The sequence below is a fragment of the Capsicum annuum genome, chromosome 10, assembly GCF_002878395.1.
Source record: "Capsicum annuum cultivar UCD-10X-F1 chromosome 10, UCD10Xv1.1, whole genome shotgun sequence".
NCBI classification, from domain to species: domain Eukaryota; kingdom Viridiplantae; phylum Streptophyta; class Magnoliopsida; order Solanales; family Solanaceae; genus Capsicum; species Capsicum annuum.
The window spans coordinates 2,272,008-2,289,548 of NC_061120.1; the positions used below are offsets into that span (position 1 = coordinate 2,272,008).

Below are 17,541 nucleotides of genomic sequence, written 5' to 3' on the forward strand. Positions count from 1 at the left end.
TTTTTCTAACGCCAAACCATACCACAAATTGATTTTTTTTCTTGATTTGGTTTTGATTCATCGATTCGATTTGACTTGATGGTTTAGTCTGTACAACCCTACTTGGGGCCAATATCGGCAATGATACATAATTGATGAAGGATAAAAAGGAGCTAATGGTCAAGAACACATTTAAACTCTCTCAACTATTATATTTTCGTGAGTTTCATTATTGCAACTGTGATTACTAGCTAAACTTTCACTATTCATATTAAAACTACCTAGATGTTGAATTAACCTACACACACCTATTGTCAACGGAAAACAATACGTGGCCAACTCAACCTCAAGGTGTGTTTTAATACAAACTTACCAAGTAATGGAAACATCTTATAGCTCAGGTACGAAATAAAAACTTTATCCAATACTATAAACGATTAGTAGAACTTAAGGGGTCGTTTGGTAAGGAATAAGGATAATTAATCCCGAGATTAACTTAGAAGAGGAACTTTATCATGTTTTGTTGGGACAAAATGCATGAGATAACTCACCTCGAGATTAGTTATCCCGGGATTGTAGTGTTTTTCTTATCCTTCCTTGAGGGTGGGATAACTAATCCCGAGGTTAATAATTCCGGAATAACTTGTTTTCCGACCCCTAAGTGTCCAACAGCTTCACAAATTCTCCTATGCTTACCTATTCAGAAAATTTAATAAGCAAAATGTAACTTTCTACACCACAACAATTTCATTGTTTTCTAGTTCACAAATCAAAAGAATGTTCTTTGCAAATTTTCCATTTATACACAAGGTATTGCTCCAACATCTTGTACAAATTCCAGTAGGAACATCTAACTACATCAGCCTCGAGGTAGCCGCGAGGTATGGTGGCTCCTATTTGGATGTGACTTGTGAGCTATCTAACCCTCCTCCTAGTCTCCATCATCTTCGAGGTTATTGACACGTGCACATTCATCTATCCATTCGCTATATCTACAACGCAGATTTCAGACTAGTTATTAAAGATGATCGTGGGGAAAGAAGTTTTGAAATTAGTCTATAATTTAGAGCATAGCTGAATGATGTTACAATATCGACTTACATGTCTATAGGCTCGGTCAGAGCTGCGATGGGTAAGAAAAAGAAAACATTAGCCAGGTGAGGAATACAAGAGAAACAGAAGTTTAAAAGCGCCCATTTAACACTACGATTTCACTAGAGATTCTACGTTCTCAGAAAGTACTCTGATGCAGTATAAAAGATTTTATCGTCACACATACTAATTAGATCCATTACCGATTTGAGCAAGAGATTCGAGTTATTGTTATCCGAGACATATATTAGAACATTACGATCCCTCCAATTCCCCAAAAGCACTCAAGAAAGCCCAAGGCATTATTCGAAACTCACCTGTTACAGTGGTACTAAAGCTTTCTTGGCAAATCCTGCAAATGGCCTCTCCAATCAAGTTCTTCATATCACTGAACCATAAAACATCGTGTACAAACTTGACGTAATCAGTGCAAATGGAGACAATTATAAGAAACAAAATAGAAGCAGCAGAATTACAATGACGGCACTAATGGCGTGGCAAAGTGAAGATTGACACGTGGAATATAAAAAGAAAAACAGCCAAACAACCATAACAACAAAAAAGACCCCTCCTAGGAATTTGTTTCATCTCTCCCCGTCTTTATATCTACTGGCTTTAAGAAAGAACGCTAATTTTTTATATTTTTAGACAACCTTTATTTGATCTTTCTGTAAACAATAAAACTAATGCAATAAAACTAAAACCTCAACTCCTTGATCGCCTCTCAGGCAAAAATATCTGCAACACGTCAATGGAAACACAACACCATTTTGAGGGCAGCATTGTCTCGTATCCACCCAAACTGAACCAGGGAAATAGGAAAAAAGAGATCGTCTTCCTCGGGACACATACTTTCAGCCTGTAAAACTCTCATTTTAACTTCATTATCCCTCCTTATCCAAATATCTGAGCTTCTAATTTCAAAAATCCTGGGCTCAAGTCAGAGAACATCCAGAATTTCAAACTTGTAGTTCCCAAGGGGCTCCTTTCCTACCACTAAGCTTTACCTTGGTTTAGTTATAGGTTCCCACCTATTAATATTTATAACTTTTGACGATTTTTCTATGTAATTTTAAACCTTACGGTAGCGGGTGTGGGTTCTCGGGAACCCACACTTTCTACTCTACATCCGCCACTGGCTCAAGTTATCATGTTAAACCACATACAGGATGGTGCAAGGCAGTGGCGGAGCCAGGATTTTCATTGAGGGGGTTCAAAAGTGCGCACACGAACTAAGCCGAAGGGGGTTCAACATCTACTATATATACATAAAAATAATTTTACCCGTGTAGAAATGGTGTAATTTTCCATCGAAGAGGGTTCGGATGAACCCCCTCATTGTATGCTAGCTCCGCACCCGCGGGGTGTACTTATTATTCTATCTGAATGGTATAGTCATCCTCCATTTGCTCTTACCTACTAATAAGAATCATATATCTAGTTTAAGATTAAAGGACAGGAGATGGCAGCAAAGAGCTTTAATTTCAAGCAATACAAATATAAAGCTTCAAGACACACGATGAGCAGACAATCAATTCAGTATATAAAAGCAACTTGTCTAAGACTAAAAATTGATGAAGGAGCACTCACATGCGACATTCCACACTGCTTCCGTGATTGCAGAAAGGACAACTGAAGACTGTGTCGAGTTTGTCCATTCTCTTCTTTGGTGCTGGCTTTGCTTTTGACTTCCTCTTGCCCATTTTCCAATCAAACTTCACCCAACAATAATGTATATATTAAGACCCTAGATAACAAATGGAAAAATATTACACTTCAAGATAGGGCAGACGAAGAAATACAAACAGATGCCCAGACAAGAAAATGACAAAGGGATGCAGTGTGTGGACAAGGCGAAGGGCACCAATATGTTGGGATTTTTACCACGTAGTGCTATTAACAGTGAACAGACAGGAATATTATGCGAGAACAGAAATGAAGAAAGTTGTATAGTTAAGTGATATATGTGATGTACTAGGTTATCAATCAGTTCAAAATCGTCTAAATTTCTAATTCAGATGTGAAAACGCAGTTCAAGTTTCTAATTCAGATTGCAGAGTGCAATTAACAATGAACAAACAAAAATATTATGCAAGAAAAAAATCAAGAATGTTATAGTTAAGGGAAATATATAATGTGACAGGTCGCCAATCAGTTCAAATAGAAGCCCGTCAAAGCATCCAGCTCTATTTGTAACCCACGTCAGGTCCTAAGTGACCCCCCACCCCCACCACAAGCATGCCTTCAATGAGGAAAACACATATACAATTTCTAAATGGTATGCAACCATCTCCCAACTAACCACAAGCAAGTGTAAGTATCCCAACAAATCTAATAAGGAAATTGTACTTTTGTTTATAAGATGACTTCAAATCAAACTATCTGATAAATTTCTGCTTGCTTGATTCTTGTAATCAGGGAATAGAAAAAGCAATTGAAATTGAAGTCCTTGTTAATTCTCAATCAGAAAATTGCAGAACAGAACTAAGACAAGACCTCGACATATTCAACTTTCCCAACATCAAAACAACGAATAAATAGAATGAAAACAGTTACAGGTAACTGATAGAAGAATTCATATAAACCATAAAACCAAATAATTTATATCCCATAAGAATTACACTACAAAAGCCAAAACCGAAGAGCAATCAAATAAAAATCCTTATTAATTTCTCAATCGGAAAATTGCAGAACAAAACAGAGTCTTCCTCCTCGATCCATATAAACCCTAAAAAAAAACTATAAAACAATTTACCATAGCTCACACAGAACAATTAGAAAACACTATAAGCGACAAGAGACAAAACAGAAAGACACATATACTCCCTCCCGATTAATTTTACTTAACACATCTAGCTTCTCGAGAATCAAACTGCATGGACTTCCACAAACATTTTAACATGTATTATCCTACAGACCGAAACGATAGAGCTATCAAAATCAGAACGTAGAGAAAAAGAAACAATAGTTTAAATCATTGAATAAATCTGATTCAATTTTGCTCCAAATACAGGTTTAATTAACTATTCCGAAATGAAACATGACAAGTAAAAATGAACAAAGTGAGTATATCACAAAAAAGTTACACTACATACCGAAACGATAGAGCTAAATTGAATAAATCTAATTCAATTTAGCTCCGAATATAGGTTTAATTGACTATTCTGAAGTGAAACATGACAAGTAAAAATGAACGAAATGTGATAATAGTTTAAACTATTGAATTAGTCTAATTAAATTTAGCTCCGAATACAGGTTTAATTGACTATCCTGAACTGAAACATGACAAGTAAAAATGAACGAATGAGCATATCACAAAAAAATTTACACTAATCAAAATGTAGAGAAAAAGAGATAATAGTTGAAATTATTGAATAAATCTAATTCAATTTAGCTTCGTATACTGGTTTAATTGATTATTCTCAAGTGAAACATGCCAAGTAAAAATGAACGAAGTGAATTTATCACACTAAAAACTACACTACATACCAAAACGATAGAGCTTTTAAATTATTGAATAAATCTGATTCAATTTAGCTCTGAATACGGGTCTAATTGACTATTCTAAAGCATAACATGACAAGTAAAAATGAACGAAATTGAATAAATCTAGTTCAATTTAGCTCCAAATACGGGTCTAATTGACTATTCTGAAGCGAAGCATGACAAGTAAAAATAAACTATTGAACAAATCTAATTCAATTTAGCTCCGAATACGGGCCTAATTGACTATTCTGAAGCGAAACATGACAAGTAAAAATGAACTAAGCGAGTATATCACAAAAAAAAATTACCTTACAGACCAAAACGATAGAGCAATCAAAATCAAAACGTAGAGAAAAAGAAACAACAGTTTAAATTATTGAATAAATCTAATTCAATTTAGCTCCAAATACAGGTCTAATTGACATCTTAATTGACTATTCTGAAGCGAAACATGACAAGTAAAAATGAACAAAGTGAGTATATCACAAAAAAATTACACTAAATATCAAAACCTAGAGAAAAAGAGATAATAGCTTAAATTATTGAATAAATCTAATTCAATTAAGCCCCGAATACAAGTTTAATTGACTATTCTGAAGTGAAAAATGACAAGTAAAAATGAACGAAGTAAGTATATCACAACAAAAATTACACTACATACCGAAACGATAGAGCAATCAAAATTGAAACCGAAGAGAGAGAAAAAGATAATAGCTAAAAAATCATTGAATATCACAAAAAGATTACACTACATACCGGAACAATAGAGCTTTTAAATCATTAAATAAATCTAATTCAATTTAGCTCGAATACAGGTTTAATTGACTATTCTGAAGCGAAACATGACAAGTAAAAGTGAACGAAGTAAAAAAATTACGCTACACACCGAAACAATAGAGCTATCGGAACCGAAACCGAAGAGAAAAATAGAGAATAGTGAAACATACCTTAGAAAAAATGCGCTTCCTTTTTCACACCATTACAGAAAGAGTGGGAAAAAAATTTGGGATGAAGGGGTATTTATAGGCAGAAGTTTCGACCCGAAGTCCGATTAAGAAGACTCTAGAAACTGGGCCGTTATTTTAGGAAGCCCATTATATATGTTACTTGGGCTAAACTAGGAGGTAAAAGCCCAAATATAAATTGAGGAAAAATAATATAACTAAAAATTACACATATACATATCATATTTATACAAATTCTCACCCTTATAAAATAATTAAAAAAAAAACTAATTATGTATCTTTATTAGATGTAACGAAAGCTAATTATGTATCTTGAAAGACTCAAAATCGAAAAAAATATTTCAAAAACTCATTATGTATCTTTACAGAGGAAAAAATGTATCTTAGTTTGATGTATTATGTATCCCGACAGACCCAAGATCAAAAAAATATATATCAAGAGCTAATAATGTATCTTCTTAAAGAAAAAATTGTATCTTCGTTGGATGTATTATGTATCTCGATAGACCAAAAATTGAGAAAAATATATCGGGAGCTAACCATGTATCATTACAAAGTAAAAAATATATCTTCATTGAATGTACTGAGATCTAATTATGTATTTTGACAGATTCAAAATCGAGATTTTCAGTAATTATGCAAAATGTAAGGATTTACTATCATTAAGCTCCAAACTGTCAGGTTTTATGTTGTTTGCTTGGTATAATTTTGTCATAGTTATTTGCGGGAAATGTAGTCCTTGAGTTGAGGAAAAGATGAATTGTCAAAAAGGTAGAGGATGTAGTTTGGACAGCTCATCAGATCTAGCATGGATCGTAGATGAACGTTCGTTGGAGTTATCGGGTTCTTCTAGGGTTCCCTTGCTATTACACTTGGTATGTCGTTATATATGTGGAATTGCATAAATAGCCAATTTTTCCTTCTCCAAACTCCGATATGCATATTTCAACTTACGAAATTATATATATCGCTGAATTTGTATACATATATATCATTAGGTGTTATGATAGGCGATAAGTATTCCTTTGATCTTAATTAAAAAAAAAAAAAGTTGAATTTGAACTTTGAGAATGATATTGGCCCCACCCACCCACACCCGGCTCGAGGCATTTTCTCTACCCCTTCTTACCAAAAAAAAAAAAAGCAGGGTCGTTTTACGTTCTTGAACCGATAACCATCTTTCGACTAACCTAGCCTTCTCCGTCCCTCGGGACCAACAAGGGGTAGTACAGGAATATTCACTTGTTATTCATCGACTACGCATTTTGGCCTGATCTCAGGCCCCGACTCACCCTCCGTAGACGAACCTTGCGGAGGAACCCTTAGGTCTTTAGGGCATTGGATTCTCACCAATGTCTGCGTTACTCAAGCCAACATTCTCGCTTCTGATTCGTCCACCACCGCTCGCGCAAAGGTTTTTCTCTAAGGCGGAACGCTTCCTTACCAATTTATTTTTACATTCCACAACTTCGACAGATTATTTAGCCCCATTCATCTTCAGCACTCACCCCCTCCCACCACCCCCACACAAAAAAAAAATTGCAACATACTAAAATTATTTAAGAAGCAATAGAAACTGTATAGAACATGATTTACTTACCTTAATTTGTTTATAGTTGACCAATAATTCATTTGTTCTATCACTAATTTAAACAATTATTTTGTAGTATACGTTGCCAAGTTTAATTGATTAATTTATTTCTTTAACAAAATTAAGAAAAATGAATTATTTATCTAATGTAATTGATGTTTTAATAATATGATTAATTAATGAGTTTTTATTATTTAATAATTCTCCATGCACTGTCCATTGCATGAGAGTATTTAAAGATAAGCAAACAATATATTTATCTTATAAAAAAATAAAACATTGCTTTAAGATTCCTTCATATATATTCAATTGAGATTGTTCATCTTTTTATTGTTGTGGTTTTGCTTTCAACTTTGAATTAGAAAAAAAAAAAAGAGAGAGAGAAAATAAAAAGGGAGAACAATAATTGTAGTTCTTCGGTTATCGATGATTTTTTTTTTGGGACAATCGTGGTATTCAGATCAGCTTCACGCGCCTCAATTAAGTACACGAAATATGAGGTAACTCCATCAACAATAAATACGAGGTAATCTCTCTCTACATCAAAGCTAGGACGGATGAGAAGAATCAACGATATCTTTTTAATCTTTATTGAAATTTGAACCTGAAACGTCAGATTGTTATGATCTATGCCTAAACATATTTAGTTATTAATTAATTAATAAGTACATTTTGGTCTCTTTACATAAAAAAGTATGTTATATTTAAAGTATATTATCCTCAAATAAGAAAGTAATAATACACATTGAATTATGAAATTGATTATAGTTTTGAAAATGTGTGAATATTCATAAGTAATAGGTAAAAGGATCAAATTAAAGTAAACATTTCAAGCTATTGAAAGTCAAATATTTATAGTGAAAAATCACAATCTAAAATTAAATATAAATAAATAAATATGATAAAATTTTAATAAATATTAAATTCTAGATCATCATTTAAAATAGTAAAGTGAATTTTATATTATGAACTTATAAATCGAATATGGAGTTTAGAATGTCTTTTAAGCACATGTTTATTATATTAACAAAGCAGTTTCATCGTATTTTTTAGAAAGTCGATCATACTGTTTCACTTTATTTAGTGATGAAAGAGATTTTTTTTTTTGTAGGTGACGATAAAGTCTACTCATGATTCGATACAATTAACGAAAATAATTTCCTTTTAATTTCATTTAGCTAATTCATTCTTATCCATCGAAAAATAAAAAAACAAGCATCGTGATTCCAATCTTACTAAAATAAAAAAATATATATTAATTAATGACTTTACGACATCGATATATCAAGTTGAAATTCCATATATCTTCTATCACATCTTAGTGGTACACGATTCTAGTAACTAAATAAATACCTACCACAATTACTAACGGCTAAAAAAAAATGTCACAAAAAAACCCAACTCATATTGTTGTTGTTAATTAATTAATCGCGTTTGCATCGTCTTGTTCACGAGCTATAATTGTTTTTAATAATCAAACTTCTCTTACTTCCTTACTGAGGCGTCTGAGCATCTCTTCTTCACATGTCCAAAATTCAAATCATCGCAGTCGCGCTTGCATTATCTTGTCCACGAGATATAATCTTTTTAATAATCAAACTTCTCGTACTTCCTCACTGGGTCATCTGCGCATCTCCTCTTCACACGTCCAAATCATTTCAATCGCCCTTGCATCATCTTATCCACGAGCTACAATTGTTTTTAGTAATCCAACTTCTCGTACTTCCTCACTGGGTCGTCTGCGCATCTCCTCTTCACAGGTCCAAATCATCTCAGTTGTGCTTGCATCATCTTGTCCACGAGTTACAGTTTTTTCAATAATCCAACTTCTCGTACTTTTTAATAGGGGTGTCTGCAGATCTCCTCTTCACATATCCAAATCATCTCAATCACATTTACACCATCTTATCCACGAGTTATAATTTTTTTAATAATCCATTTTCTCGTACTTTCTCACTGGGGCGTCTGCGTATCTCCTCTTCACATGTCAAAATCATCTCAATCGCCTTTACATTATCTTATCCACGAGCTACAATTGTTTTAGTAATCCAACTTCTCGTACTTCCTTACTGGGTTGTCTGCGCATCTCCTCTTCACAGGTCCAAATCATCTCAGTCGTGCTTGCACATCTTGTCCACGAGCTACAATATTTTCAATAATCCAACTTCTCATACTTTTTCACAGGGGCGTCTGCACATCTCCTCTTCACATATCCAAATAATCTCAATCGCGTTTCCACCATCGTATCCACGAGTTACAATTTTTTTAATAATCCATTTTCTCGAACTTTCTCACTGGGGCGTCTGCGCATCTCCTCTTCACATGTCCAAATCATCTCAATCGCCTTTACATCATCTTATCTACGAGCTACAATTTTTTTAGTTATCCAACTTCTCGTACTTCCTCACCAAGGCGTCTGCGCATTTCCTCTTTACATATCCAAATCATCTCAATCGTGTTTGCACCATCTTATCAATGAGTTACAATATTTTTAATAATCCATCTTCTCGTACTTTCTCACTGGGGCGTCTGGCATCTCCTCTCCACATGTCCAAATCATCTCAATCGCCCTTGCATCATCTTATCCACAAGCTATAACTTTTTTAATATTCTAACTTCTCGTAATTCGTCACTGGGTCGTTTGCAAATCTCCTTTTCACATGTCCTAATCACCTCAGTCGTGCTTGTATCATCTTGTCCACAAGCTACAATTGTTTTTAATAATCAAACTTCTCGCACTTCCTCACTAGGGCAGAGTTTCTGCACATCTCCTCTTCATATGTCCAAATCATCTCAATCGCGCTTGCCACGAGCTACAATCTTTTTTATAATCCAACTTCTCGTATTTTTTCACTGGGGCATCTGCGCATCTCCTCTTCACATGTCCAAATTATCTCAATTGCGTTTGCATTATCTTATCCATGAGCTACAATTTTCTAAATATTCCAACTTCTCGTACTTGATCTCCTATTCACATGTCTAAATTATCTCAATCGCGCTTACATCATCTTATCCACGAGCTGCAATTTTTTTAATAATCCAACTTCTCGTACTTCCTCACTAGGGCAGAGTTTCTGCACATCTCCTCTTCACATATCCAAATCATCTCAATCGCACTTGCATCATTTTGTCTTTTCGTACGTAATCTCCCATTCATATGTCCAAATCATCTCAATCACGCTTACATCATCTTGTCCACGAGCTACAATTTTTTTAATAATCCAACTTTTCGTACTTCCTCATGGAACAAAATTTCTACACATCTCCTATTCACATGTCCAAATCATCTGCTAGCTACAATTTTCTTTTAATAAGTAACTAATTATAGACCTAAGCAAAATAAATAAATAAAAATAATTAGACAATAAAAGTTTTATAAAAAAAAAAACTTACTATTGACAGTAAGTTTATTTCTCATCACACAAGAGAGGCATTTCAAGAATCGCCATTGGTGAAATTCCGTTGAAATCTCCCCTCTTTTTATCCACTTTTTTTGCTTACTTTACTCTCTTCATTTCCATTTTCAATTATCTCACTCTGGTTAGCCCTTTTTCTCTTTTCCATTAAAGGACTATTTACAATTTTTATGTGTTTTTTTTCTTGTTATTCCAAGAAATGCATGTATTTGGCTTCAAGATGAAGAAATTTTTGTGGGTTTTGCTTGAATTTTGCTTGGATTATGATTTTTATAGCTAAAATTATATTTGGGTGTTTTTGTTTTGACCATTTTATGTGTTTTTTCTTGTTATCATAGTAAAAAAATGCATGCTTTAGGCTTCAAGATGATTTTTTTTGTTGTGGGGTTTTCTTGAATTTTGCTTTGATTGTGATTTTCATATCTAATGAAGGAAAATTCAGTTGAAAAAGTTTCAATTTTTATGTGTTTTTTTTCTTGTTATGCCAAGAAATGTATGTATTTGGCTTCAAGATGCAGAAATTTTTGTGGGTTTTGCTTGAATTTTACTTTGATTGTGATTTCCATATCCAATGAAGGAAAATTCAGTTGAAAAAGTTTCAATTTTTATGTGTTTTTTCTTGTTATCATAGTAAAAAAAATATGTGCTTTAGGCTTCAAGATGATTTTTTTTGTTGTGGGGTTTGCTTGAATTTTGCTTTCATTGGGATTTTTGTAGCTAAAATTAAATTTGGGTGTTTTTATTTTGACCATTTTATGTGTATTTCCTGTTATCATAGTCAAAAAATTATGTGCTTTAGGCTTCAAGATGATTTTTTTTGTTGTGGGATTTGCTTGAATTTTGCTTTCATTGTGTTTTTCGTAGGTAAAATTAAATTTGGGTGTTTTTATTTTGACCATTTTTATGTGTTTTTTCTTGTTATCATAAATTCAGTTGAAAAAGTTTCAATCTTTATGTGTTTTTTCTTGTTATCATAGTAAAAAAATGCATGCTTTAGGCTTCAAGATGATTTATTTTTGTGGGGTTTGCTTGAATTTTGCTTTAATTGTGTTTTTTATAGGTAAAATTAAATTTGGGTGTTTTTCTTTTGACCATTTTATGTGTTTTTTTTCTTGTTATCATAAATTCAGTTGAAGAAGTTTCAATTTTTATGTGTTTTTTCTTGTTATCATAGTAAAAAAAATGCATGTTTTAGGCTCTCAAATGAAGAAATTTTTATGGATTTTATTATGATTGTGATTTTCATATCTAACTCAAATTTGTGGTTTTCATTTTGACCTTTTAGATTTTTTTTAATTTTTATTTTTTGATATATGCAGAGGTTAGTTACAGTTAATTTATGTCAAAATTGTCTGCTTTGTTGTTAGAGGCAATACTCTGTAAAGGAATCAAATTTGGATACTAAAAAGGTGCGGTTTTGATTTGCTATATCTTACCTTTTGGCTTCATTAATGGCTATGTTGCTTGGACTCTCCAAAAATGCAGCCGAATCGGTGTTGGATCCTTAAAAAATTCTCTACTTTTGGAGGATCGGAGAAGCACCTAGTGGTTTTTTTTTGAAGAATCCAAGCAACATAGATGAATGACATGTTTTTTGTGCATCACTTATATGTTACTTTTATTGGATAATGCTGATAGGGGTGTGTGTGTGTATGATTTGGTTACTTTTTCTTGGTTCAACGGCGATAAAATGAAACTGAAAAGGAGAAACTTTAGAACAATTATTCGCAAAGATCACACACGGTAAAAAAGATTTCTCATAGTTTATTTATTTATGTCTGTCACTTTTAAAGAAGGTTAAGAATTTAATATTTAAATCTATGTTGCTCGAACTCTTCAAAAATGTCGACAGATGCGTGTTGGATTCTCCAAAGTAGTGCATTTTTGGAGGATCCGACACAGGTGCGCCAACATGTTTGGAGTGTCCGAGCAACACATTGGTTGCTATATATAGGTGATGAGTTGCGAGGCAAGATCTAGTTTTTCACTCAAAGATCATGAATACGAAAATTCAACATAAGTTTTAGGTTGTATTGAACTGTGCTTATTGAGATGACCATTTATAGATATATTTTAATGAACATAAAAAATTGTGTCCTCTATGTAATAAAGTTGTGCAATCTCTTACTGATAGATTTGCGAGAAAGTAATATGTATAACGACGCCCGATTCTTCTCCAAGCAGGCAGTCTCCACTAGATTTAACTTGATAACATTGCGCAAAGGAGTATGTCGTATAGTAATCAAATAACTGATTTGGAAGCGGAGCAGAGAAGCCAAGATGTTCAACTGGAGCCTTATTCTTTGTACAGGAGCTTAGCAGCCTTTCCGCAGCCTAATGTCCATGCGATATTACCAGTTCCTGGAAATGCTGGCAATTTCTATTTGCATCATCCACAATATCATCAAGAGGGTGCATTAATTTATGGAAAGTTGCAGTACGACGGGGTTCAATATCAGCATCCCGCCACCAATCTTTACCCAGCCGTTGCTTCATCGTCGAATCACTATAACTATTACATGGCTGCTCCGTCCGCTCCTAGAGATTTCCCGGTTCCAGTAATCCACGGGCAACATGAGCAGCTTCCATTTGCAAGCAGTCAATGCAGCCTTGGAATTAATGAAGACAGTTATGGAAGGAACAATCTTTATATAGACAATGTCGGAGGCTTGTTTAAAAGAAAAAATGCTGAAGGAATCCCTGTTAATTTTCAGTATCAACATGCGTTGGTAGGCTTCAGCTTTCCTCCTGCCTCAATGGTTTCTGCGTCTTTTGTACCACCTGAATACTGTGGGAATGGCGCATTATCATTCACCGAGGACGGTGCTCTGAGAAGTATGAGCAATCATCTGCTTCAAGGGAACTATGTGAGCCAAGGCTGTGAGTTTCCTGGCAATTATTGGTCAGGCGTGCAGTTCAACAGCAGTACTAGGGAGGCTGGAACATGGGCCTGGAATCAAAGTGCTCGTCTACCTTATCTACCTGGTACACTCTACCTATCATTCTTTCTTTAATGATAATTGAACAAAAAGTTGCTCAACTAAATACTTCGTATTCTTTTTTTCATTTAATGTTCATCAAGTCGGTGCTCTTTTAAGTTTTGTTGTACTATGTGCTACTGCTGTGTCACCCATTTGAACAGTGCATATTTGAGCTTCCGTCTGCATTCTTTATATGTAAAAAGGATGTATTCACTGGACACAAATCTTATTCTTTCCTTCTCCATCCCCACGTTCTCTTCTAGACCTCATCTCATATTTTTCTACTGCTAAAAGTTAACTTTGTTTAAGGCGGAATGATTATAAAGGATTCGTATAGCTCTGTGACGAGTTTGGGATTGATGCATAGTTGATTTAATTGATGTAAAAGTTAACGTTGAAGAAATTGTTGCATCTCTCTCCTATACTTTATACGCCTTTAGGATGGTAAAGCCTTTCCCAAATCTTCAGGGGAAACTCAACGTATCTGTTTGTAGCGCCAATGACGCCACAAGTTAACGTCCGAAACTAATTGCCTGTCTTCTTCTTTTCTGTGTTACTCTAGGTGATATTCAAGGCTGTGAAGATGGTGGAAACATCAGCGTGCGAGGTTATCAAGTAACAAACGGGAATGGAGGATTGACTAGTTTTGTGTATCCATCGATTCCTCAAAGGCACCCAAACCTTCCTCGTCTGCCACCACATATTCAAGGAGTGAGACCCCAATTTATCACCCTCCCTCCACAAATGATCGCGTCTTCACAGAGACACCTACCAAGTAGCTCGTTTGACAGCGCTATCAATCCATTCGCCATTGTAGAGGCAGGGTCTAGATATATTAGACCATTCCCACCGACTGGGTTTAGATTGTACAGACCTCAACGAGAGGGATTCATGCTTGGAACAAATACTAGATATCACAACCTACCTAACATGAGAGTTCTTCCGGAGGATGTAAATATGTTTCCGTTTTACCAGCTTTGCATAACTTTTTATCACATTTATAGTCTAATTTAATGCAGTAAAAGTTATGGAATGAAGATAACGGTTTATATCCTTATATGGTGGTTGTATGTAGGGCGTGGCAATGCTGGATATTCCCGGCTACCATGAAGTGCGTGATTCTGTTGATCAGCACAGAGAGATGCGTATGGACGTAGATAACATGTCTTATGAGGTAGGAACGTAGAAGGTTCCTCTATTGTATGTACTGGTTTATATTATCACGATGGTTAATGAGTATATGTTGCTTCTCCATTTTCCTTTTTTCGCTAGTTATATACTCCTCAGTTTTAATTTGTTCGTCTTCTTTTTTAAGTTCGTTTCAAAAAGAACACCTCTTTCCTTTTTTGGCACTCTTTAATTTCAATATTCCACGTGACATGTTTAAGACCGCAACGTCAAAGGACATTTTGATACATTCTACGTATCTTTAATTCAAGATTACAAGATTTAAAAGTCTCTTTATTTTCATGAACTCCGTGCCAAGTTAAAACTAGACAAACAAATGGAAATGAACGGAATACTACTTTATTAATGTTCAGGTGGCAACTTATTGTTGTAACTTCTAGAAACTAAATTTGTTCGACTTTAACATCCTACACCAGGAGTTTCTTGCATTGGGAGAGCAGATTGGCACCGCAAAAACTGGGTTATTGGAGGACGTTATTGTTAGCCATTTGAAAACAAGATCATTTTCGTCCGTGGGAATTCCTTGCAATTTGGAAAGTGCTGCATGTTCAGATCACAAGATCGATTTCTGTGTCATATGCCAGGTATTACCTCTATACTGACTTACGGTTGACATGGGAAACATTTGAGTACGATTTTCCATAGGGTATTTAGTTACTCAACTTGTGACTTGATTCCAGGAACTTTCGATGATTCCCGTAGGTTAATGAGTTAAATTTTGTTTTTTCAACTTCATGAAGCACACCACTGGTAGTTTTGTTGTGTACCACCAGTTAAATTTACGAAGAATTCATTGACAGACCGTGGTTAAATTTACTATTCTTTTGTTGTGTACCACACAATGTTGCCACGGTCTCTAAGATGTTTCGAACCATTTTGTTACGTTTACTCTGTCAAAGGTAAGCGTCGTACTTGTTAACTGTGTCTGTGTCGTGATATACTGTTAGCTTGTGACCGTGGTTAAATTTGCTATTTCTTTTGTTGTGTGTACCGCACAATATTTCCACGGTCTCTTAAGTTGTTTCTAACCATCTTATTACGTCTATTCTGTCAAAGGTAAGCGTCGTACTTGTTTACTGTGTTTGTGTCGTGATATACTGTTAGTTCACAAGCTTCGCTTATTTAGCATCTCCGATGACCTGCATGTATGTGCTGTTATTTCAGTCTGATTACAAGGACCAAGAGAGCGTGGGGACTCTCGATTGTGGGCATGAATATCATGCAGAGTGCATAACGAATTGGTTGATTGTCAAGAACAATTGTCCCATATGCAAGTCCACAGCGTTGGTCGCAGAAGTAAAGGATTCGTGAAAAAACAGGCGATACACATGGTCATCTTCTGAAGCATTTTGGATCTGTTGCGTATATTTATTCTCCGACGAGAAGGAAACGGTTACTGAAACTGTACAAATGTACTGTATTTTTGTATAAATATTTGACAAGATATACTGTCAACCTATCTAAGTACATCTTGTTGGCCTTATCTATGTCAACTGAAGTTGTACAGAAGCTCTTGGTAGTTTTTTTTTGTTCTGTACCATGTGGTTGAACTGATATACAATGGGCATTTTATCCCATTTCAGACAACTCCTCTTGGATATTATGTTAATAATAATGGGTTCTTATGTATTGGTTCTTGTTTTTTTTTTTTTGGTTTCCCAGATATTCCTACAGCCGGCAGCCGTAAGACTAATCCTCCGTTCCTACTGTCAACGTACTAAGCGGTAGTGCTGATGCAACAATGCTGGTGTTTGAATGTAACACTCCAACTTAGGATAAGGAGTCTCGCATCGGCAAAATACAGGAGAGATACTGGGTATATAAGTAAGCAAACCTTATCTCTAGTGACGCGTTTTAAAGCCGTGCGGGCCTAGGCTCAGAGCGGACAATATCACTAGTGAGTTGGACTGTTTAGTGACGGAGCCACAACCGACAAAAGGTGGTCAGATGAACACCCTTCGTTGGAATTTTTTTTCGAGTATATAGGTTAAATATAGATATTTATGGTTATATATATGTTGTTGCACACGCTTAACAAGCTAGAGAAGCATAGTCCAGTGGTTAAGGGTGTGCATTTCCGCATCAACAACCTGGGTTCGAACCTTGGCAGGTGCAACATCGTTTTTTTTTTTTTTTTTAAACAGTTCTTTGCCTGAAGGAAAATATGAACACCCTTAACCAAACTAGGGCCGTTACAGGGGTCTCTCGGGCCTTGATGGTTAGGGATGCCCGTCGCGGCCAGGACTTGGGTCGGGTTGTGACATTGAAGTTTATTTTGGTATAGTTTTTTCGCGGGGTAGATGTAATGTGTGCGTATTCATAAATATCCTCTCCAGACCTTGCCAGTGGAGTTTCACAGGATATGTTGCTGTCCTTTTTCTACTTAAGAACGCTATGTGATTTCTTCCCACCTGTCCATCACGCATTGGTGGGAAGTCGCTGGTGTTCTGTAGAATTAATTTTGAGGTGCGTACAAATTGGCCGGGATATCATGATTATTACATTTTGGTATCATTTTTAACATCTATGTGTTCTACACTTATGTACTTAAACTATCGTAAATTTGAACAAGTAGATATATGCGTTCTACATGATATATCATTGAGATGCACACGTTTTAAATGTTAAATCACGTGAAATTTGCCACGTAGAATACATATATCTACTTATTCAAACTTAATGAAGGTTTTTAGTACATTCTCGGGGTCGTTTGGTGTGATCGAAGATATTACTCAGTCTCGAGATTATTTATTCCACCATTCATATTACAGTGATAAGATAAGTTTTCCCATACATGATAGAATAACTTATACCGATTCGAAATCATTTGGTATGATGTGTAG

The 17,541-nt window shown here is 35.0% G+C and overlaps 2 protein-coding genes across 11 annotated transcripts; one reads left to right on the forward strand and one right to left on the reverse strand.

The window, feature by feature from the left end:
- Nucleotides 1-668: 668 nt before the first annotated feature.
- Nucleotides 669-5,550, reverse strand: LOC107844091 (transcription elongation factor 1 homolog). Of its 2 annotated transcripts, none has more exons than XM_047398394.1 (5): nt 5,505-5,550; nt 2,662-2,818; nt 1,389-1,459; nt 1,081-1,102; nt 669-971 (listed from the first exon to the last, which is right to left on the reverse strand). In XM_047398394.1, the coding sequence occupies exons 2-5, from the start codon at nt 2,772-2,774 to the stop codon at nt 911-913; spliced, it is 267 nt and encodes an 88-aa protein (XP_047254350.1). In that variant the 5' UTR covers nt 2,775-2,818; nt 5,505-5,550; the 3' UTR covers nt 669-910. The 2 variants fall into 2 exon arrangements, with proteins under 2 accessions (XP_047254350.1, XP_016544073.2); XM_016688587.2 differs by having other exon boundaries at nt 2,662-2,786; nt 5,505-5,549.
- A 4,935-nt stretch (nt 5,551-10,485) lies between these two features.
- Nucleotides 10,486-16,327, forward strand: LOC107845306 (probable E3 ubiquitin-protein ligase ZFP1). 9 transcript variants are annotated; one of them, XM_016689546.2, is made up of 7 exons: nt 10,486-10,653; nt 11,849-11,938; nt 12,714-13,514; nt 14,073-14,461; nt 14,586-14,684; nt 15,115-15,282; nt 15,863-16,327. In XM_016689546.2, the coding sequence occupies exons 3-7, from the start codon at nt 12,758-12,760 to the stop codon at nt 16,007-16,009; spliced, it is 1,560 nt and encodes a 519-aa protein (XP_016545032.2). In that variant the 5' UTR covers nt 10,486-10,653; nt 11,849-11,938; nt 12,714-12,757; the 3' UTR covers nt 16,010-16,327. The 9 variants fall into 9 exon arrangements, with proteins under 9 accessions (XP_016545032.2, XP_016545034.2, XP_016545033.2 ...); XM_016689548.2 differs by having other exon boundaries at nt 10,494-10,564; XM_016689547.2 differs by having other exon boundaries at nt 10,497-10,653; nt 12,664-13,514.
- Nucleotides 16,328-17,541: the final 1,214 nt, after the last annotated feature.

Coding starts and splice junctions, on each gene's coding strand:
- LOC107844091 (XM_047398394.1), bottom strand. CDS start 2,774: ATGGGCAAGAGGAAGTCAAAAGCAAAGCCAGCACCAAAGAAGAGAATG. Junction 1,460..2,661: donor AGCAGTGTGGAATGTCGCAT/GTGAGTGCTCCT, acceptor TTTATGGTTCAG/TGATATGAAGAACTTGATTG. Junction 972..1,080: donor CTGACCGAGCCTATAGACAT/GTAAGTCGATAT, acceptor TCTGCGTTGTAG/ATATAGCGAATGGATAGATG.
- LOC107845306 (XM_016689546.2), top strand. CDS start 12,758: ATGTCGTATAGTAATCAAATAACTGATTTGGAAGCGGAGCAGAGAAGC. Junction 14,462..14,585: donor TGAGAGTTCTTCCGGAGGAT/GTAAATATGTTT, acceptor GGTTGTATGTAG/GGCGTGGCAATGCTGGATAT. Junction 14,685..15,114: donor TAGATAACATGTCTTATGAG/GTAGGAACGTAG, acceptor ATCCTACACCAG/GAGTTTCTTGCATTGGGAGA.